The sequence below is a fragment of the Pelodiscus sinensis genome, chromosome 10 (assembly GCF_049634645.1).
Source record: "Pelodiscus sinensis isolate JC-2024 chromosome 10, ASM4963464v1, whole genome shotgun sequence".
In the NCBI taxonomy this organism is placed as follows: Eukaryota; Metazoa; Chordata; order Testudines; family Trionychidae; genus Pelodiscus; species Pelodiscus sinensis.
In genome coordinates, this window is record NC_134720.1 from 20456857 (window position 1) to 20473565 (window position 16709).

At 44.9% G+C, this 16709-nt stretch overlaps 1 protein-coding gene across 6 annotated transcripts in view; it reads right to left on the reverse strand.

The window, feature by feature from the left end:
- TRIP12 (thyroid hormone receptor interactor 12) overlaps positions 1 to 16709 on the reverse strand; it is a 173555-nt gene that overhangs the window by 141081 nt on the left and 15765 nt on the right. For 4 of the 6 annotated variants that reach the window (XM_075937630.1, XM_075937629.1, XM_075937628.1 and 1 more), the window contains exon 2: positions 2384 to 2530. In XM_075937630.1, coding sequence (XP_075793745.1) covers positions 2384 to 2481 — 98 coding nt within the window. In that variant the 5' untranslated portion in view covers positions 2482 to 2530. Of the gene's footprint in view, positions 1 to 2383; positions 2531 to 8084; positions 8199 to 16709 lie in introns of all 6 variants that reach the window. The other 2 variants (XM_075937627.1, XM_075937626.1) reach the window with 2 other exon arrangements.

A 16709-nucleotide genomic window follows, 5' to 3' on the forward strand; every position in this document is an offset into this window, starting at 1 on the left:
AATCAGACTCGGGCCAGGGTGGCGCTGATGATGAGTACCCTGTCACCATCGGTGGGGCGAACCTGGCCGTGGATTCTGGTTTGCCCATGTGCGTGCAGTGAGGTCGTACCGGTGCCGGAAAGACAGGCTTCGGGCCCGACTGTGGCACCGACATAATACACGTGGACTACGGTGCCGAGGTCAGTGCCGGTTGCGGGTGTGGAACTGCAGAGTCCAACTGCCCCAGAGGTGGCGCCCCTATCTATGCTGCCATGGGCGTCATGGTGGGTAGGACTGAAGGCGCCGGAGCCGTGGTGGCCACCCTAGAAGGGATCAGCGTCACCAGCAATGGTGGCGGTACTTGCAGCGGTGCCGAAGAGGCCAGTGCCGATGACTGTACTGGCACCCTGGGCAAGAGGCCCGGTGCTGGTACTGCTGACCGTGCTGTTGACAGTGCCACAAGGCCTGAGTAATATGGCACCAGTGCAGCCAAGACTGGTTCCGGGAACAGTCCCAGCACCAAGGGAGGTCGAATCCAGTTGAGCACTAGGTGAGGCCTGGCAGCCTGTGCCGAGACTGGCAACAACGTAGAGGCAAGTGGTACTGGTCCCACACGGGACAGTCCCGCTGCATACGTGACCTGTGCCAACCAATCCAACTGGTGTGGAGGAGAAACCAGTACCAACATGGTTCCCGGCGTAGAAGACCTCAACCCCTCTGCCTCAACAGATGATGGAGGGGAGGTAGTAAGGCTAAATCAAGTCCTACGCTGCCTCAAAAGTGTCCGGCGTTGAGGGATGATGCGAAGGTAGCTGACGCTGACTGGATCGTCGACCCGCTTGCTTCTGCCGCACAGCATCACGTGGAGACATCTGCACTGGCGACCTGAAGCAATGGTGTAGGCCCGACTTGGACTTGTGGCTCGGAGACCCCATGAAGTCTTTAGTTTCTTCGGTGCCGCGAAGTGAAAATGGCGCCGAGTACCGAAGTCTGCACACGGGATGGGGCGTCGCATGTCAGCAACGGCGCACTGCGCACCATGGAGTGGCCAGTTGGTGCCAGTTGTAGAGCCGCCTCCCATGAGGAGAAGCTTCAAACACGAGTCTCGCTCCCTCTTCCTGTGTGGCTTGAACAACCTGCAGATCTTACAGGCATCTGCCAAATGGCCCTCACCCAAACACTTTAAGCAGCTATAGTGAGGATCTCCCTTTAGGCATGAACTTAGCGCATACTGCACAAGCCTTAAAGCCTTGCAGCCCTGGCATTCCTCACCCCCGAAGGGGGTGGAGGGAAGGAAGGCAAAGCACTCACTATCTAACTAATTAAAACTACTTATAACTATTTACAAACACTACACTAAGAGAAACGGGAACCATTAACTACTCTAAGAGAGAGACACGCTCCAACGACTGTAACAGGCAGTAAGAAGGAACTGAGGTGGGGGAGCGCCAGCAGGGGTACTTATGCTCCGCCATAGCAGCCCCACTCCAAGGGGCCCCCTGCCGGCACTAAGGAACACACTCCGGAGACACGGTACACACACTTGATTCAAATGGACATGAGCAACAACTTGAAGAAAATAGGTATTTTCCCCCCCACCCCCCAAGGATGGGTATTTTCCCCTCCAAGTTCCAAATACAAGAAGTGAGTCTGCAAAGGTTAGTGAGCAGACACTGCTTGTTCCATCTGACTGCCACCAGTGGCAAGAGGGAACAGATGTGACCAAACTCATTTAGTGTCAGTGGACCAAAATATAGCCAAAATGCCTTCTTGACTAACACTCTTCCTGTTGACAATACAATGCAGCAGTCCTCTTCAGTCATCTTTGTAGTTTGTCTCTTAAATACAAAATGTGTTTTGATAAACACATCAAGTGGCCTAATATCTAATCTGAGATTAAACAGGCCTCGTTACACAATAAAATGCTGTGACACTGCACAAGCTTTTTTACTTTTTTTAAAAAAGCAAGGGAGGGGAAAAAAAAAGCAAACATACACGTTAGTCATTTGTCCCCTTTGAAGTGGGCAGTGCTTTCACTGTCTGCCCACTGTGATAGAGGTATGTAAACAGAATTCATTCAGACCATTCCAGAAAAAGATTTCATTTTTGGAAGAACAGTTATGCATTTTAACATTGGAACCACTACGGCTAGATTTCATGCCAACTAGAAAATTACATCTATCCAGATTTCATACTTTCTTACTTCATCTGATCACTTTTCCCTCTGATCACTTTTCCCTCAAATTGTAGGCTGCAAACAAAAAACACATTTATGAACTCCTACCAATTCCATTTATTAGGACTACAGAATTGAAATAGCATCAACCCATGCTATGTTTATGTACCAATACATGTCTTCTGTTCAGAGTTTCTCAAATATACTTGTCAGTAATAGTAATCATACCTTCCTCCCACTGTGTCGTCTTGTGGTTGGGCCCCAGCAGTGTTCCTCTGTGAACGTCGCAGTGACCCCCCTGGATTGTTATTAGGCCGGTTGGACATTGGCACCTGTCTCCTGAAGGGACATACCCTTTCTAGACACTACCATTCACTGTAAAAAAACCAAACACAAAAAACACTTTGATCAGACACAGAAATTGAGGATTCCTGAAGATATGACACATTAAAAGCAAGAAAGCGTCTTTGTGGAATGGAAGGCTTAAGTATGTTACAAGCCAAGTGATACCCAAAGGCCATGTCTACACTAAAAATGGAAGATCACCACTGCCATGATCAATCTTCCAGAGTTAAATTTAGCAAGTCTAGTTAAGACTCCACTAAAAACCAACCTCCAGAGGTGCCCCCACCTGTACAGCTGCCTGCGCAAGTAGTAATGGAAGCCAACAACAGCATTTTCTTGTCCCCACTGTCCCCCCCTCTGTGGCAGGCCTATACGTAGGAATTTGTGTGGGGAGGTTTTTTTTAAATGGGGACCACAATTTTACTCAATATAAAGGAGTCCAAAATAGGGACGTAATGGGCAAATGCTTATTAGATAGTTGACTCAGTCGACTAGTTACTCGCCCACCCTTGCTTCCTCTATCGGATAAAGGCAGCAAAGGGGAGGGGAGGAAAGAATAGGGGATAATGTAAAACGGCAGCACCACACAGAGCCCGGGGTCAGCCTTTCCCAGCTCAGTCAGAATCAGCTCCACTAGGGATTGTGTGTGTGTGGGGGGGGGGGGGGGGGGGTGTTCACACCCTCTGCTCTCCCTCTGCATACAGGGACAGCAGGGAAACACAAAACAAGGTACATTGACTCCAGCTATGTAATTAACATAGCCGAGTTGGGCATTTTGCTTCAATGTTCCTATAAGTATAGGCCTGAACTATAAAAAGTAACAGAATTCAACTTCATTACTACTCAGTATGTAGTAGTCAAACATCCAATATGGAGTTTCCTAGAAAAGAAGTGCTTTGTTTTTTGTGATGCTGTCATGGCAAGGACTAGGATATGAAGGGCTTTAAAGCTACAGCATGTGTGTGCACAAGCATGAAAAACTACACTTCCTCATGGCACAGTTGTATTGCTGCCAATTCCTGAGAGGAGGGAATGTGTAAAGCATCTCTTCCTACTGTACTTGTAAGATTAAAGTGGTTTAAAATGTTAGGCTTTTGCATGTGTGTGAATTATATAAACAATCATTCAGCAGGAGATCCAGTCAGTCAAAAATTCTTCTAAGAAGAGATGAAATCGGATCGGTTTTTCAAGTTGTTGGGAGCACAGAATTTATAACTGCTAGAACAGTGGTCCCCAACCTTTTCAGGTTGTCGGGCGCCAGGGGGCGTGGCCGTTCGCCCGCCAGGCGCCAGGGGGCGGGGACACTTGCCTGCCCGGGGGCGGCCCCCCCATAGCCATGCGCCCAGGGCCAGCGCTCCCCCCGTAAGTGCTGCGCCCCTGGGGGCGGGGCCAAGGCCGGCGCCGGCAAGGGCACGCGCAGTGCCCTCGGGGGCGGGGGCGGGGCCAAGGCCGGGGCCAGGGCACGCGCGGCGCGCCCGGGTTGGGGACCACAGCGCCGCGGGCACATGTAAAGAGCCCGGCGGGCGCCATGGCGCCCGCGGGCACCGGGTTGGGGACCACGGTGCTAGAAAGTTCTTATGATAATAAACTCAAATAAAATAGGTACATGATGCCTTCTTACTACTTAGTGCTAGGAAGCTTTAATACTACCACACCTATCTTAAGACTTTCTAAATACTTCTTTGCCAATGACCTCAAAAGAGAAGGACCCCATAGTGCCCAGTCAACATCCTTGGACAGAAAGGTAACTCTAGTTTCATACTTCTTCACTTCCTGAGCAGAGAAAGAGGATTATCCTATCTTGTGACATTGTTATTTTGTGATTATGTAGGCAAGCTAATATCAACTGAACTGTGATCAGTAGATCAAAAGGAGATTTGCAGGTAAGAACAGCTGCAACAAACAATATAGCACCACTTATATAGAACTAGAAAGGGGACAGGAAAACTGGATAAGATTGCAAGTTTCACAACTTTGAACCACCACCTGAACAGTTTTAAAAGAAATTAGTGATAGTTAAAGGAGTAATTTTAAGCTCCAATTCTGAGAGTGGAGCACTGAAATATAGTTCAGCACTTAGTCCAGCCACTGAAATCATTTAAAAGAAAAAGTGTGCGCTCATTTGAAAGGTATTTTGAATTAAGTGACTAGTAGAGTACCTGAGAAGCCTAGGCTTCTCGGATAATCGGGTCACTAAACTATTTGCTTCCACTCCTTGCTGCTTCCGATACAGAGGTAGCGGGGAGAGGGAGGGGAGCAGAAGCTAATGCTCCTTAAAAGCCGGTTTCCCCAATACCGTCTCCATGGGCGAGGGCAGGTGATGCAGAGGACAGCCCCTGAGAACTAACTCCCTTATCAACTACTCAATTAGCTTGTCAATCAATACTTAACATACCTATTTTAAATAGCAGAATCCAAAACCAATACTCAAGATTAAAAATAGTTTTATGCACATTATTCCAACACTAGCCAATTAGCCCATCAGAGGACAGGATTTTCAGGTCTCTCCTCCACGTCCATCTACTCTCCTGAGCCTCCGGTCTCTTGCTCCGTGTCTTTCTCTCTCCTCCTCCTCTCATTCTTTCCTCTGCCTCTCCCCTCTTCCATCTCTCTTTTTCTCTTCTCCCCCTCCTGCTGCTCACTCTCTCTCCAGTCTCCTGTCTGTCAGGGATGCATGCTCGTCCAGGCCCTGCCCCCTGGCCATGTACGTCACTGCCCCGCTCCCCTTCGCCTCCCGCTGTGGCACTTGGTTGACTTCTGCGCTGCTCGGCCAGGGCCACCACAGGGATGCAAGTGGTCGTTTGGGCTTCGTGCTCCCCATACAGCACAGGGGTGCTGCATGGGGACTGTGGTGCCCAAACGGCTGCTTGCTCTCCCGCAGCAGCCTGGCTGAGCGATGCAGAAGTCAGCCAAGTGCCACGGCGGGAGGCGAAGGATGTGACTCAGGCAACAGCGCCGCCCCAAGGGAAAAGTCAGCATTTCAGCATTACAGAGTCACAGACAGTCCTTGTGTACCTGTCTTTTGACCAGTTCTATCAAACTAACATTCCCAGTGCTTTCATAGGCTTTTGCCCGCTATATTTTAGGGTCTGAAATGTGATCACAGTCCTCAACAGGAAACTGATGCTAGATACTCTTGTCTGTTAAAGAGATGGCCATACTTTGCAACTGCCCTATATAAATTTCAGATTGGGATTAGAGTTAGGCACACGACTCCTACGTTGTTTCTCCATCCCACAAATAAAGATTCTCTGCAAAAGAAGCATGCTGGTTTCCCTCAATACCACACATAACTTCAGTCTGTATGATGCTGGGGTAACTAATCTTGCATTTGGCTCATTTGCTACATCACAGGATGTCAGTTGTATATAGTGTTCGAAATGGAAACTTGTGTTTTAGCTGAAGGACAGGTCTGAGCAGCTCCTCATGGGAGAGGCTGCATAACATTTCCAACTACATGAATAAATTGTGTTACAGTTTTAGTGCAGAGGCAGCCAAAAGTATATTTTGTCCATAGCCTTTTCCAGCACAGGCACCGGGGGAGGGGGAGGTGGAAAAAAACGACACTCGATTAGCACCCATTTTTTTCAATTATGTGAAACTTCTACTTTCTGGAGAATTTAGCCTTCTGTGTGGCTGCCTGTCAGCCCCCCATCCTGGGTGGATTAACCCATCAAGTATTCTGTAGTCAAAGCTCATGTGCTCCCTCCCCACAGTAAATGAAAGCCAGTCTCAGAAGGGAGTAGTAGGACAGGAAAATGTCCTGTTCATAAACTCAATGGCTGTGTCTAGACTGCAGGGGTTTTTTCGAAAAAACTTCACCTGAGTCTAGATTACAGCCACGTTCTTTCAAAATTAAATCTAGAGAATGCGGCTTTTCTTTCGACGGCGGTACTCATTTCACAAGGAAGAACGCCTTTTTTCAAAAGTGCTCTTTCGAAAAAAGGCATTCTTGAATGCAAACAGGGCTTTTTCAAAAGAGCATCCAGACTGCCTGGGTGCTCTTTCGAAAAAAGCAGCTCACTTTTTCGAAAGAGGCTTGCAGTCTAGATGTAGCCAAAAAGTTTGGGAGATGGGATAACTATTTCATAGGAGAAGTGCAAGTGGAATCACAAAATCAAAACGCTACTACCGTAGCCACCCATACTCTAGTTTTTGGCTCCTTTAAAAAAAGGAGTCATGGGTTTTTGTTTTAAGAGTTTAATATTAGCATTGATTCTTAACTAAAATTGCTAACAACATAGATTATGTACAAGTTATAGTAGGGCCATCTTCTGAAAAGAGGACAGCATCAAGAGGCATGTGTCTCCCCTACTCCTGGGCAGTGTAAGTTCCTGATGCAGAGTTGCTTTCTGGAATTGGGCTGAATTTCCTGCAAGAAGCAACTACACTGAAAAGAAGCAGTTTGGCCATCTCATTCCAGGATGTGTACATATGCACGTGTGTCTGTGTGCACCCAAAGTAAAAATAGGACATTATAGTCTCCGCATGTATTCTGATTCAATCACCCATGATTTCTTCACCAGAAGCTGACTTGCCAGGGCCCAGATGTCTACTAGACAAGGGGACAATGCTGCAATTGGAGCAGGACTCCAGCATCTGCTGCAGGAGACAACAATTCCTTCCATAGTCCTCTGACTTATTTCATGTAGAGGACAAGATGGTTTACTACCACCACCTTTTATGAGTGGACCATCTTCCACTTGTGAATAGGACAAGCTTTCGAGCTTCACAAAAGAGAAGCTGATCCAATTAAAAAAAGTTCACCTCACCCATCTAGTCTCATGTACCCTGGTACCAACACAGTAAACAGCAATAAAAATGTTTTGTATTCCAAAATAGTTACAAAGTCATAATCAGTACCTTTTGGTTCTCAAACTGAAAAGCCTACATGTCAGAGGAAGAATGCCATTCCAAATAGCGTACAGATATGTAACAGGAAGATAGATGTGATGCAAAGCTATTCAGGCCCATAGAAGTGGCACGCCATTCTCCTTAGAATGCCCTGGATGACAGATACTCTTTCCTGCAAGAGCATCTCTCCTCCCAGTTCTAAGACAGTGTTTAAACTCATTGTGCTCTGCATACAAGGATTCCTAAATCAAATCAATTCAAAGCGATATTCAATTCAAAGTAATAACTCTGCAAGTGATATTTACTACCACTGAAATGCAAGTGTGTGCTGATGATTTACATTATGGGGTGAATTTTTGGAGTTTACATAAATAACTGATTGAAGATTATCAATTATAATCCTGCGTTACTGCTTCCAAGTTTGCCTCAGAATTGTGTGCTGTTTTGTGACCAGGCCCACTCACTAACACCACATATGGGATTTTTTTAAAGTAGTTAAGCCCATCTGCAAACATACACACAGCCCTTCATATTTAGGTACATTTCTTCTGAGCTGTTCCCACATACTATGGTTATTTCAGGAGCGCTCAACAGGCTCACACTTTGAATTTAAACAGGTACAATCTAAGGCCTCGGAGCTACTACTGAAATGCTCTATTAAAGGTTTTCTTTTGTTTGTGTGCTTTTGCCCTGACACAGAACTTGGTTGTGTTCCCTTGTAATCAGAGACCTTTAGTTGATGAGTAACTGCAGGAACTTGCACATCCAGTTCTTCTAATCTCCATGATGAGGATTTTAGCTACCTCCTCAGGTCTCCAACTGGAGGATTCAGTAGTCATGCCTGCTAAAGAGGAGATCTAATTAAGGAGTGCCAAGATCTATTCATCATAAAAGAAAAGGTCCTCCACATCCTTGCACTTGGAATCCCAGGACTCTATTCTGATTCTTCTAAAGTTACATCATGTTTCTGGACAAGATCTGGTGACAAACCTCAACAATCATATACAGTCTTCAGCCTTATTGGTAATCAGTTCACAACTGGGACAACACAGGCAATTACTTACTGCTGATGTACAGCCAATAGAGCTTGCATCAAATGGAAAACTAGCAAGCTGCCAGCAGAGCTTTCCAATTATCCCTACTAACAAAGTTGACTCATGAGCATGCTTAGCAATTGGCACAGCAGAAGGTGGTAGCAAGCATGTATAGAACTACTGCTCATCAGAAGACCACCTCCTTCAAAAAGCAGGTTCTTTACAAATTCAGAGAGGGGCAGTGAGTGATTGGTCCCTTAAAACAGTTTCACTTTAGGCCCCTTCTGCAAATGGAAGTATGCCACTAAGTTTCCTAAATAGAAAGCATGACAAAAAATTGTTTGTCTTTGCTAGTTAAGATTTTGGGAAGGACGGACCGGCACGCACAAAAAAAAATAAGGGGGTTTTCCTATCAAGTAACATGCCTTTCCATTCCCAGTTAACTGTGCCAACAGTAGTTGTGCTACTGATAGAAATATTTTATAACAACTCTGTTCCATCACCAAGATCAGAATTTTTTTTTTAAATCCTTAACTAGTTCTATTGTCATAAAAACAGTAGAGCATAAGGCCATTCAATCCAATGCAGTGGCAGAGGTTGAAGAGTATGGTTCAAGCTTTGAGCTTTTAAGATCACACCACATTGCAGGGGTTAGGGTACTTGCCAAAGAGTTGGAGGATTCTGACTGAAATCCTTGCTCTGCCTGGACTTGGACAAGATTGTCCTGCCTTCCAGGGGAAGCAGGAGGTTCTTGGCTAGACAAGGGTCTCCTGCGCAAGGGGACCTCTCTGAGTATAGCGCACAAACCACTGGGCTTAAATTGCAGCAAGAAAACGGTTTGTTTAGACATAAGGAAAAAGCTTCTCGTTGGGGTTAACCACTGGAATAAGTTGCATAGGAAGATTGTGGAATCTCCATTATTAGATATTTGAGCAGATTAGACAAAACTCATCTGTCCTAGATGGTCAAGACGATACTTAGTCCTGGCATGAGGGAAGGGCCTGGACTAGATAACCTCTCAAGGTCTCTTGCAGTCCTGTGATTCTGAAGTTCAAACTCTGAGCCACTCAATCTAGTTTATACAGGGGCAAAATTGAGATGCTAGCTGAGGCAGACAATACTTTATTAGGTTCAACATGAAAAAAAATGTTTTATATCTGAAGCTGAACAGATTATCCAAGCTCCTTTAATATTAAATTAAATTTGAAATGCCACAGGAAGGCAGAAAAAGCATGCTTATTCAAGATAATCAAAGTCAGTAATACAGAAACAGGTCACTATTCTCAATTAGAGTAAGCCTTAAGCTGCACAACTAAGTCTTTAACATTTCATTTAAAGTAAGCAATTACAAACATTTCAGTAAATAAGCAGCTAAATGACAATATCAAAGAAAGAGACAGTGCTTGTGCAGTGAGTATTGAGCATCCAATTTCAATGACTGAATTATGTTCATGCTATGTGTCTACAAAACCCTAAATGTTACACTGGTTTTGAAATAGCATTTAATTATTAAAACAGTGTCAGGGAAAGGCCTGCCTCACAGTTCTATTGTTCAAAATATCAGGTGTAACATTTTACTTCAAGCTATCAACTGGAGAAGAGAAAAAAAAGCCACACAGACATCAACATCTGCTTTAAGACCAAATCTTTAAAGACTTCAACAGTAATGTAATGAGAACAAAACAAGTTTTGTTTTTTAAAAATCGAATACCCTGAAAACATTGTAGGAGGTTCCACATTCTTTTTAACATCTATGCAAAGTAGTCAGCATACCAAAAAAAAAAAAAAAAAAAAAAAAAAAAAAAAAAAAAAAAGGCTTTCCCCCAAACATCCTATGACAATCAAGCCCTGAGTTGCCTTTCAGCCACAAACAACAAGTAATTATGCCAGACACTCATGCAATTTTGTGGTGTGCAATAGGTATGCATATATGTAACTGACTGCACATTAAACAAGTATATACTCTCAACCAAGGACTTTTCTTCCATTGCAGCTCTAGTGCTGTACAAGTGCTCTGACATTAGAAACCCCCACCTTTCCCCCACACGCACATACTAACAGTTTCCAATTAACTCCTCCTGGGGGTGCACCTCTGAAAGGTGGATTTAAGCCATTTTAGCATATTTAGCAGGCAGGAAGAATGAGATTTACCGGTTAAACCTTCACATCCCTAGTACCAAGAGAACCATGCTGAGGGACAAGAAGAGGAAAGCCATTAAAAAAAAATCCAAGAAAAAGGGCCGGTCAGGAGATATGAATATTAAATAACGTAAATGTTTTACTCTGGCTGACAGCTATCAGCCAAAAATACAGGCATTTCATAATAAAAGGTTTTGAAAGAACATGAGCAATACATTCAAGTGGAAGAACTCTTCCTCACAAGCTCATCTCTGAAACTCACAATTACTCATCTCTGAAACTCAGACTAAAGAAACCATTCAACACGGTCTTACATAAATGTCCAGTCTTGAGTCCCCACCCAACACCAGCATTCAATTAAAAATTCTCATTTTTATAGCACAGATCCATTATATGGTTCTGGAGAAATAAGCAAAAAACTTGCCCTTATGTTGAAAGATTATTAAGGATATGGTTCTGTGCCTTTCCAGGACCTCTGTAGCTTCTTCCAAGACAGGGCTAGAGTAGTGGCCCCAGAGCTGAAGCAGCTGCCGGGGTTGGATCAGACCCACTGGAGGCCATAGCAGCTAGCCATTGGTGAGCCAAGAGGCAACCAGAGTAGCAACCACAGGATCAGTGACCACAGGACTAGAGCAAATGCTAGAGACCATCCCCTGCAATGTTGTTAGTTCCCGCCTGCCCCCACCTAAAAGTATTTTAGCAGTGGTCAGAGACAGGTTACAGGCTATTACTGTTGTTCAGGTCTTGTCCCAATATTTAGTAAAAATATTTGCAACAGAATCTTCACCTTGGAGAGTATGAATGTCACTTCATCATCATAGTTTAGATATTTTTTCTAGATTAGCACAGCCCCCAGAGCAATAGTAATTTAGATGGTAGAATGTCTAAATGTATGCTTGACATAGCAACAACTCCACCCACAGCACAAAGAGCAGTCAAAGATTTATAATTGGTCATTGGCATTTGATCTCCAAAAAGCTGCCTTGCGCCATATAGCATTGTGTTTGTTTTTTGGACATCCTGTGCCAGATGTAAAGAGAAAGTCAAATTCTAAAATTGCCAAGGGAGAAAAATTGTTTCAATGTCTCTGGTTCAGCCATTGTTTAAGTTTATGCTAAGGATATATTTTAGACCCAAGATAACCTGATCATCAGCTTCTACTGAAGATGTCAAATCCCACTTAAGAGCAGTGAAACACTTTACTACCAAGGGCCTAAATCAGGGAGGGTAAATTTTTATGCCCTCCCCCACAACTTCAAAATTTTGATAAGTGGTCATGGGGGAGAGGGGGTAGAGGTTGGGTGAAGGAGGGGTTTGGCGTGCACGGTCCAGGAGGGGATTCGGGTGCAGGAAAGGATTCTGGCCTGGGGGAAGGGAAGGGGAGGGATTAAGAGGGGGTGCAAGGTCTGGGAGGGAATTGTGACCTGAGGGAGGAGGTGAAGGGAAGGGAGGTGTAGAAGGTTTAGATGGTGACCTAGGGGAGGGAGTAGCTAAGGTGCCCTAAGGGAGGGAGTGGCTAAGGTGCCAGAGGCAGGCTAGGACCAGGAGATGCTTACCTAGGCAGCTTCCAGCCAGCAGCCCTGCAGGACGCTACGGTAGGCTCCCTACACACGGCTGCCAGAGGCTGCTCAAAATGGCTGGCTGCTCACTGTGGTTCTCTGCTCTGGAAGCCATGGGAAGGGAAAGGCTTTTCATATTGCTCCTGCCCCCAGCAAACGTCTCAGCTCCCACGCCAGTTTCTGTGAAACCTCCCTTTGTGCTGGCACCAGGAGCTGAGAGCCAAAAGGTAGCAGCCTGCTCTGTAAAAGTTGTGTGGGGAGGTGCTGTACCTGAGGGTCCTAGTGAGGCAGCATGGCAGGCTGTATCTTGCCCACTCCTAGACTAAAACTGCCAGGGAATTCAACCCAAACAATATGAAGGGGGAAAAAAAATCCTACTTTATTGAAAATCATACATAGTTGGAAAGGTAACAACTAGCATAGATCCACTCAACCACGCTAGCCAATGAACACCAGAGCCTGCATTTCAAAATATACTGACACTCCAGATAGGAAGGGTATGGGTTGGATAGACTAGTTAGTAAATGTGTCAAACTGAAGAGCCAATGCCTCATCCTAGGAAAGAAGTTTCCCCTCCAAAACAGAACACAATACTGAAGCAATTCACCCTGGATCCATTCTTTCCAACTACCTACCATCCAGGATCAAATCTCTGAGCTTGCTTATAAGTGGAGTATTAGCCCCAAGACAATACAAGCTCATCAAATTGTCCAGAGAGAAGAGATAAAGATTAGCAAATATGCTAAAATGGTTTAAATAGACCCTTCAGTAACGCACCCCCAATGTAAATAATTGGAAACTATAAGCGAGGGGGGGGGGGTGTCCTATTGTCAGAAGTAAAAAAGTCCCACATGCACCAGTTTTCTTTCTGGTTCCATTCAAAAATCTACATGCAGCTAGCTGCTAGTCTTACCACTCACCATACACTGGAAAGCCAGAAGTAAGCACATAACATAGAACTATTACACTTAACATGTGGGGGGGGGGGGGGGGGTTGTTTATAAACACATTGCAACCAGCATTCCCTACAAGCTATGCATTTGTGCAGCCACTCAAGAGAGATTCAAATGCCACACAGATGATTAGCTGAGCCCCCACAGCTAAGTTATATTTTTAGTGGTGGTGCACATCAGTGTTCCCTCTAAGCTGCGAGGCATGCAATGAGCCCCAAGTCCCTGACTGGGTGGGGCTGATTAATCACTCCTGAAGCTGTGCTGCCACACAGCTTAGAGAACACTGGAACATGCTCACATGTCTCTGTGCACATAAAAGTTATTTTGCACATGGAAGGAAAGAGATTAGAAGGAACATTGACTTTATGGTTGCAGTCACTGAAAAGTTAGATACCACCAGAATTAAGGCTGCCAATGCAACCTAAACTCCACCTGTGAGTATATGCATTATAAAACATTCAATTATGGAACAATATACCTCCCTCATCACCCTCCCTCCCAAGGTCCCTGCCTCAGTGCACAGAATGGGCCTGTTCTGAGAAAGAGTGAGGGTTGTACAGAGAAAGATTTACTTACCCAGACCCCTGCTTCATTGTTGCTAAATGTTGCAAAGTATGTAGCTCTTCTATCGTGCTTTTCATTACTGGCTCTCCAAGTGCTTTACAGTAATGGTTCTGAATCTTTTTGATACTGGGGACCAGTACACCCATTCACAAGCTTTTGGAGAACCAGTAACATTATTTGCATATTCATTAAGCAAATGATGAATACGCACATAAATTGTGTCGCTGGCCCCTACCTGTCCAGCAGGTTGTTCCGCCCCCTCTCCTGGTCCCAATCCCAGTCACTTTAATCGGCCGACCCTGGGTGTTCTGCATCCGTGCGCATGGCGCACAGCCGTCTCCTTTGGTCCTTGCGCCCGCTGGATCTAGCCCCGCCATCCAGGAGCATGCCCAGCAGAGACACCATGGCAACGAGCTCTCTCCCAAGAGGGCTGTGTCGACGGGCTCTCTCAAGGCGGCTGAAGCGCCACGCTTGGCAGTGCAGGGTGCTGCTACCGTCACACAAATTAATAGGATTGTGCACGATAATTTTTTTAAGAACCAGTACTGGGCCATGGACCACACTTTGGGAAATGCTGCTTTACAGTCATCATCTGTTTTACATACGGAGAAACAGAGGAATGAACTTTGTATTACATGACTTATCACATACAGACCTTACAGCAGAGGCAGATATAGAATTCAGTTCTTCAGGGTGGCATTCTACCACCATAACTAGAATCATCTTCTCTCTTCCTGCAATGCCCTGCCTCATCTCTCTTCTGTGAATAATAACGTGATCTACTGGATAGATTAGATTAAGTCAGGATGGTTCTGTTCCGGGTTCTGCCACTAACCAGCAGCAGTGTGGCTTTGGGCAAATAACTTCTCTTGATATTTCTGCTTCCCCATATATCCTGTCAAACTCATACCTGTGACTTCTTCATTGCTAAAAAGTTAGGCATCATCTTGTCTGTCCCACATACCGAAAGACAAGTTTTGCACTAAGCTACTTTGTTCATGAAATAGCTTCTCTCTATTTTATACTACTCAATAAAATTCTCAGTTTTTCAGTAAGTATTAATAACCTCCTTTTTTCCTCTTCACAAAGAAAATGGATACGTCACACAAGAAATAACTATCAGATTGGCAAGTTGGACCCAAACTTTCAGGTTTTAGGTTTAACATGAACTACCACACACTTGGGGATGTGAAAGCATTTGTTTATTTACATGGTTATCTGGGCTCAGTTAGCATGCACAATTACATCAGAAGCAGCAGCGCAAGGGTGTTGAGGGGGGGAGAGAGGAGACAGAAGGGGGAGCCCTCTTGTGCACCAGCTCTCACAGGTGGAGAGGGATAGGTAGAACCACTAAAATTTTCAGCGGTTACATGATTTACATAAATGAATTTTAACATCCCTTCTATGCACTGCAAATCTGGCAAGTCAGAACCTCTGTGTAACATGGCCCTGATGCCACCACAATAGGGATGTTAATTTTGATCAGCTAATCGAGTAGTCAATGGAATTTCCATTGATTACTCAAGTAGTTGATACGCGGGTGAGACAGGGCACTCGCTATCCCAGTTGTGCCTCTGCCATTTTAAAACTGTAGTAAGCAGTTCTTACTATATTTACAAGGCAGAGGTACATCCGGGAACTCAGGACAAGCTGGGACTGCTTGAATCCCCATTCATTTTGAAATGTAGCAAGAGCCCTGTGGGCACAGCAGTCACTCGCAAGCAAGAACTACTTCAGTCCCCACTTAGGTCATTGCCCGCTGCGCTTCCGCCTCCCCTACCACAACCCTCCGCCCCCAGAGACGGTGCTAGGGGGGAAAATGTATCAGAGGCAACAAGAGTGGGGGAAGGAAGGGACTAGTCGAATAGTTATTCAACTACCCAATAAGCCTATGCTTATCAGGTAGTCTACTAGTTGCCTACATCCTTACATCACACCACTACTTAAAAAAAAACCCACACCACACACCAAACCAGAGATAAGTAATCACAACTGCCCCATTTTTAAAAGGCAGCCTAATTTAACGTTCACAGCAGCTTGTGAATCCCAGATCTTTGCCAGTTTCCAATTTTGCCACAGGCATGCAACCACGAGGCACTAAGACTAAATGCCTTAACTTCCCTATCAGTTAAGTGGGAACAATATGTGTGGTATCATTAAATATGTGCAAGAGATAGGAAATTAAGGGCAGCAGCTTTAACAGAGATGAGCAGAATTCTGGACTTCCAGTGTTGAAACCCCTGTTTAGGCTTTGGCTGTGGGTTTCACCCTGGACCCCAGCAAGTCTAAGACAGCTCTGGTAACCCCATTAAAAACAAAGAGTCATGACCCACTTTAGAATCCTAAGTTTGAGAACTGTTGAGCTACATTTTATAATGAAAAGGAGTTGGGGAGGGGAAGAAAGAGAGCACAGAGGACATTCATATTAGAGGCAAATACTAGCATCAGTACAGAATGTGTTCAATCTGTCCTACCCAGCTTTGGACCAGCACCAGATTGCTAGCATCACTGGTGTATCCCCACATATCTATTTAAAGCTGCATGGTCAGCTGAGGGTAAGAACAGCACTGTGCACTGGAGCTCATTCATGTGTTATAGCAGCACAGAAACGCTACAGTGACTATGGATGACTTGTGGCAGCAGAACAGCACCATTTTTTGAGAGGTAGAAAAAAGTGTTAAGCTGCCACAAAGATGCTTGTTGCAGCAGGTGACACTGCATCTAGGTTTTTAAGGTTCTTAATGTGGCACATCTGATTTCAAGAGGGGGTTTTATTCTCTGCACATGCTTACATACTATAGAAATACCACGTTTATACAATTTGATCTTTCTAGTGCTGCATCATTCAGTACACACAAATACGTAGGGATGTGTGTTCATGTCTGATATCTCCCAACTTGGAAGATAAGCACATAGACTCTTGGCACAGTTTAGGAACCCAAAGCAGTTGCCTCAGTCATGGCAACAATTTTTACTACAAAAAAGACAAACCAATTGAGTCAACCCAATAGCAGAACAGAAGCGCGCACACACAAAAAATCCCACCCTACAAACTTTGAAAGATAGTAATGAGAGTTATAGCAGCAAGCAAAATTAAATAAGATTT